The sequence below is a fragment of the Sinocyclocheilus anshuiensis genome, unplaced genomic scaffold, assembly GCF_001515605.1.
Source record: "Sinocyclocheilus anshuiensis isolate Anshui unplaced genomic scaffold, SAMN03320099.WGS_v1.1 scaffold49, whole genome shotgun sequence".
NCBI lineage: Eukaryota > Metazoa > Chordata > Actinopteri > Cypriniformes > Cyprinidae > Sinocyclocheilus > Sinocyclocheilus anshuiensis.
Window position 1 is genome coordinate 1505797 of NW_015539863.1, and position 6826 is coordinate 1512622.

The following is a 6826-nucleotide window of genomic DNA, read 5'->3' on the forward strand; positions in this document are numbered from 1 at the left end:
TGGAACGCTCAGTCTGTAATTTGTACCCTGTTATGGATGTTTATCTACATTCTCTCTGTATCTCTAATCTAACTTTGTAAGTGGTCTCTGTATATTACTCTCAGCTCTTGGTATGTGTTCTGTCTTCTGGTATTGATGTTTATTTGTTTCTGTTCCTTAAACCTGACTTGCAAAGTGACCTTGGGTGTTGGAAAGGCGCTATATAAATAAAAATTATTATTATTATTTTTATTAGAGATCATTTTGAAATTTAAACTGACCACCTTACCAGCGGATATTAAGCCAACAGCCATAAACAGATAATCATCATCTACCATAGCTAGACACCAAAAACTTTGGCAAATGGCTACCACTGACCGCTCACACCTGGGTGGGGCAACATTTTGGAAGTGTGACACCACTGCAAGATGGCAAGGTGAACTGGCCAAGGAAATAAAGCAAGCCCACCAGGTGCCCCCCAGGCACCTCAACTCCTGCCAGGGCTCACCTGACATGACCCTCAATGTCCAAGGTTACAGCCCCCGCCACATGGCATTCCAGTGCCACCGGATTCCAGCCGAGGGTCAGGCCAGAGAAATGGTCCAGTAAAGGAAACAGTGACAGAGGATAACCCGAGGGCCAGAACTCAAAGACCATAATGAAAGTCAACACTGGGGTGGGGAGTTCATTGACGATGTGTTCTGGCTAGAAAGAAAAGCACAACACTAACTGGCCAAACGAGAGGAGTGACTGAGAAACTAGATAGACTAGATATATGTTTAGACTAGATAGTTTAGACAGTTGATCATGATACCTCATTGATCGTCTCAAAGACCAAGTGGGTATCCAGGGTCTAGCCTTGGACTGGTTTTCCTCATATCTTAAGGGTAGAACCATTTCAGTCAGTTTCGGAAACTGCTCTTCTTCTGTTGTACCATTAACATGTGGGCTCAGGGCTCGATTTTGGGACCCGTTTTGTTTTCCCTTTATTTGCTTCCATTAGGAAAGATGTTTGATAAGCATGGTATGAATTACCATCTGTATGCTGATAATTCTCAAATTTATTTCCCTATAAAATATGGGGAGCAGTCTTCTCGAGTCTTTGTATAACTGTTTGGCTGATGTGAAGTGTTGGTTGGCAAACAACTTTCTCCAATTGAATGAGGACAAGTCAGAGTTTATTGCTTTTGGTCAGAAAGGATGTGGTATGGATTCTAATGACAATCTGTTATTGCTTCCTGGGAAAAAAAACTTTCCTTTGTTGAAAGCCTTGGCTTTATTTTTGACTCCGAGCTTTAATTCGATCGCCAAATAAATGCTGTTGTTAAAAATAGTTTTTAGGGCCACCACATCCTTGACTTAAAGCAGCAATGCTTGCGTCTGGTGGTATTGCTTGCTTGGAGATCTGTACTTAATAGTTATTTGTATATCATTATTATATTTATATACTTTAAAGAGTCTCATAAATTAAAGTATTTATTTTATTTAAAGTAAAGTTTCCTTGTAGAGTTTCATAGTACTGTACAGTGCCTAACATAGTCACCCTTGAGTCTCCTGGAAAAGTCATTTCGGTCACTTGTGAAACTGTTATGGCCCCACAGCTTCCTGTCATGAACACAGGCCAAACATCTGTTATCTGACATCTCTCACACTTTAAAATGAATATAATTAATAAACATCAGAGATATTTAAAAACTATACATCTCACACTGTTTAATTTGTAAAAATTAACAAATTAATTTGTTCACCTTTAGTTCAACATCTCTGAGAAACAGAAATTTACCAAATTTGGCATGCTTTCTCAGACTGTCCTGTTGCTCATGTGTACCAAGTTTTGTGATTGGACATTGTATTCACAAGATATAGACAAATTAGTGATTACTGTCAGTTTGACACTATGTACGTACCTATCAAAAGCATCTTATTAATAACCATGTGATTTTAAAAAGGTTGAATAGTTAAACAGGGAATGATTCCTATGAAATTATCCCTAGTTGCAACTTGCAACCAGTAATGTATGGCATGGTTGTAATTGGATTAGCAGCCGGTTTTTGCTCATTCCATACAGATTGTTAGTCTGTTAGTGGTGAGGATTTTCAGTGACCCTTTCTGCAGGTTATTGATACACCAGTAAGTGGCAACTATCTTTATGAGTGAGTCACTGAATCATTCACTGAGCATTCATTCAAAAACACATTCATTCAGGAATTCAGATTCAGCGTTTCAAAAAGATCCATTTCTCCCATTCCATCACTTCTCAAAACTTACTGATATAAACCCAAAATTGAGTGCCAGTGCTATCGGTTTATCGTTTCTTAAGTGATTTTGCCAGTCATGTGGTGATAGAGATTAAAAAGATTTACATCACAACAGTAATGTAATCAAAGACAACATGTAAAAGTTTGAATACTTTTATTTGAGAGGTTTCATACATGTACTCACTGTGAGCATTCAGATCAAACATTTACATCACTATATGAAATACTGGAAAATGTCATCCTCTCATTAAAAATGTTTAATGCTCAGTTATTAACATTTATCGGGTTCTGAAATTATACATCTCTTTTTTTTAGTCTCACAGCAGTAAAAACATAATAAAATTGCCCACTTGTGACAGTCAATCTTCACAAATGTACATTGTTTTATTTTAGAAAATAACTAAAAGCAACATAAATGGGGAAATATAAAATCTTTCCCTATTATTAAATGTACAATGAATTGAATGTACATCTTTCTACCAAGGGGATGAAATTAATAGACCATAATCTAACCACTTACAGACACAAGATGAAATGTAACACGAACAGAAGTAATGTATGTATACTCGGGGCTACCAATGAGAGATTGAAAGGCTTAGTGGTCATAGTGGTTATATATCAACCAGTCTCTCTAAGAGACTGGCCACTTCAAAATTAGTCTATTTATCATCTGCAATGCACACAGTAAATTAGACATTTTATAAAAAGGATATGACATTTTGAATCTAAAAAATATTATACACATTTTTGGTCATGTAATGAATTACTGAGGCTGAAAACCTACACCTTAAAAGACCAAGAGATGATCTGTAAGGTATTAACCATCCTCATCATGTTTGATGGATGTTTGAATGTTCTCACCAATAAAGAAAATGATATATCATTAGGTGAACTGGATGAATTTAGATCAACTGCATGTGAAAGAACTTTAACATATTTTTTTAAGTTCAGTGCAATTCATATAGAATATGTATGGGGTTAGACTAATCATTTCAAGTGACAACCATGAGGACAATCTTATTCATGTAGACTGCAAAGTGCTGGTTTGTCCAAGAACAACGAATGGTTTACATGAATGTGAAGAAAGCACCAACACAGGCAACTGAAGCCAAAACATATACATGAAATGCAGTAATGTTTTCACCGCTGCATGGATTCTTTTGAAAAATCAAGGTGTACTGTATTATTCCGTGCCATCCACTGGGAGTCTGGGATGCACTCTCTGAGGTAGCCGTGAATATGACAACTTAAAGAAAAAGCTTTAACACAAAAACACAACATAGCACCACTGTTGATAAACTGATAAAGAGTAAAATCTCTTTCTCCACTTCTTTTCATTCCAGCCCCGATATTTACCATGGACTCACCTTAGCCCTTCGTATTACCACTGTTGGGCATTAAGGGCATGAAATCGATTCAGTCAGTTCATGTTTGTTTCCTTTATCTTCCTCTACTCATCTCATCCCATCCACTCTTCTTCCAATCGTTTCGTTACAGTCTCCTGCAGTGCATCTACCAGCTACAAGATCTTCATGCAGACTTGACAGCGACTGATGCGTGACCGGTACTCATCTCCCTTCAGCGTCTCCTGGGAAGGACCCTGGACGAACTGTTCGTTCTGCTCTACCGCGGTCAACCAGAAACTGTATTTGTTGGAGAAGTAGTGGCAGGTGCCGCGGGCTCCGTTGCACTCGATGAAGGGGGTGGCGCGGAAATCCTCCAGACAAGAGCCAGGAGACACCAATGACTGACCGCCTCCTTCGGCACCAGCGGCTGTGTGCTGGAGGACAAACATAAACACTAGTGAGGAGACCTTCTAAATGTATCCAAATCATGAACATTTAAAAAAAAAAACAAGTATACTATTATACATATTAAATAGCTCATATAAATATATTACTAGGGCTGGGCGATATAGCTAAAAAATGTATCAACGATATGTTTCATATCGTTCGGTATCGATAATTATTGACATTTTTTATAACCTTTTTTAAAACAGAGCTATAGAAAAAACTTTAAATTTAACCACTGTATTTTTAAATTAACCCAATTTATTGAGACAAACAACAAATATTTTTTGTTTTAACAATCAGACACAAAATAAAAATTAAACAAATATCTAATTTCATTATCACCGCATCTCACGCGCCACTGATGACGCTCCCTGACGCACACGTAACATTGCAAATGTTTATTTTAAATTCGACTAATATTCATTCTTTATTTACAATCTACTCAACACAGGCAGGCTCAGCACTCATTTCAGCATGTGTTTGTGTTTGTGTGTGCTGTCTGCCATTCATAACACGTGTCTATATCGTGCGCTATATCGAACATTTTTTTCTATCGTTATCAAAGAAGGTGTACCGACGATAAATATCGATAACGTTTTATCGCCCAGGCCTATATGTATTAACTGTCAACATGTCTTTTATTGTATTAACTGTCAAGTGTTTGAACATTATTTTATACACATGAGTGAACATGTTCTACACTGTAAGCTCAGTTGATCTGAATCTGCAGTTATAGTATGTGCATTGAGGTAGAACTGAATTTTACCATAAGGAAGGAGTAACCAATCCACAGACTTCTCCAGCCCTGAGGGCAGGTCGGTATGCTGAGGTCTTGGCTATGGATAGCGATCGCTTGAGATGGAGCTTCACACACTGAGCAGCGGCTAATGTACTGAGATATCTGCTGATCTGCCACAGGCATCATGGGAATGGGTGCTGTGGTGGACAGCCAATAGGATTTGTCATTGCGACTAGCGTAGTAGCAGATCTCATCGACTGTGCAGTACAGGAAGGGGATGGTGCTGAAATGCGGCAGGCAGGAGCCGGGCAATCCTGTGAGGAAGAGAACATTTGAATTCGATTATCTTGAGGAAAGTCAACTTAGTACATGCCAGAAAAAATTGTGTAGATTACACATTCCACAATAAACTGATCCACAACTACATACATATTCCAAATCTATCTATTCCCAAACAGACTGATCAAAATGGTATGAAAATTGACAACCCTTATACAGGGTTTCTGCAGGATTTTTAAGCTCAAATTTAAGACTTTTTAAGACCTTTTTTAAGACCTGCACAAATAAAATTAATACCATATGAGTGGGGTAGGGCAATGTCTATAGTACCATATTAAACTGTAAAATGACTGTAAAAAAGCATAATTTACAGTTCAGATACAAGTTTTCACAAAAACAAAGTTTTATAAAATGATAAACTTTACATTTCAGCCTTTAAACCATTGTTAAGAAAATGGAGGAGTCAAAAGTATTATTATATTAATTTAAACAATTATTATCAATGAATTATTATATCAATTCAATAACAAATTAGGGGTGTGCGATACTGACAAAAAAATGATATCTCGATAATTTTCTGGGATTTTATCGATAACGATAATTAGACGATATTTTGCTGAGTGTGTTATTGTGCTGATATCTTAAGGACTACCGTGGACAGCTGACTCCTGAATTCTGTGTGGTCAGTTCACAGCAGTAATAGAAATGAAACACAGAAGCTGCATTAGAAGTGGCATTTAGATGCATTTACACACTGTTTAATGCAGCTCAGAGGGACATTAAATACTTTAACCTGCAATTACAAATGCATAAATAATGTTTGGATATTGTAAACATAAAACATTGAAAACTGATGTTTGAAATTATTTAAAAAATGAAAAGGTACCTTAAATGTGAAATTAAAACCAGCCAGTAGGTGGCAGAAAGTCACTGTTAAGTGAGTCATTGCGTTGAACCGAATCATTTAGATGGATGATTCATTCAGGAACAAAACAGCGTCCTGTTGCTCAGGGATGCAAAACAGAGCTGTTGCTGTGTTTGAAATGATTTTTGTTGGAGAAATAGAGCAAAAACAGGAAATATGGTGTCTAAAACTAAGTCTCTTAATATTAACTACTTGTTTATTGAACTGTTGTATAAAATCAATATCACATTTGTAATCATGCTTACTTTGAGAAAAAAACGGCACTCTTCGTGTGATATTAACTATATCAAATGATTTAAATATAAAAATGTTTTGCCCCATATCTTAAATTATGTGATAATTCTAAATGCATTTTAATAGACTGATTCATGCAGTGAAAGAACGCACTCTAAATGCGCACGCGCGCTAGTCTAACCTACTAGACTTCATCACCTAATGTATGCGTGCACTCTGTAGGTGTGTTTTGTGTTTGCTTTTTGTTTCATATATGTGTGTGTGTTTATGTGAACATGGGTAGATTTTTGCATTTGTTTGAACTTTGAACAAAACAACAGTTTTATTGAAAATGCTCATTCATTCTCTGCCAGCAGGTGGAGCGTTTGGTAGAACTATAACTGTTTCCCAGTAACAGCAGAACACAAAGCAGCGCTGCACCGGACTTTGAACCTGCAGCGCTTGTGTTTATTCAATGAAATCATAACCTTAGCCTTTTGAAGTTTAATCGTCACATTTAGCCATATCGAATTCTGGTCTTTCCGTCCCCAAATTTAAGACTTCTTGAAATCATAATTGAGACTTTCTTGTACAATTTAAGACTTTTAAGGCCTTAAATTTGATACAACAAAATTTAAAG

The 6826-nt window shown here is 36.8% G+C and overlaps 1 protein-coding gene across 2 annotated transcripts in view; it reads right to left on the minus strand.

The window, feature by feature from the left end:
* Positions 1–2407: 2407 nt before the first annotated feature.
* The window catches only part of LOC107684949 (collagen alpha-6(IV) chain-like), a 125749-nt gene continuing 121330 nt past the window's right edge, over positions 2408–6826 (minus strand). For both annotated transcript variants that reach the window (XM_016481341.1, XM_016481342.1), the window contains exons 45-46: positions 4797–5083; positions 2408–4017 (exon numbers count right to left, since the gene is read on the minus strand). In XM_016481341.1, coding sequence (XP_016336827.1) covers positions 3757–4017; positions 4797–5083 — 548 coding nt within the window. In that variant the 3' untranslated portion in view covers positions 2408–3756. The remainder of the gene's footprint in view (positions 4018–4796; positions 5084–6826) is intronic.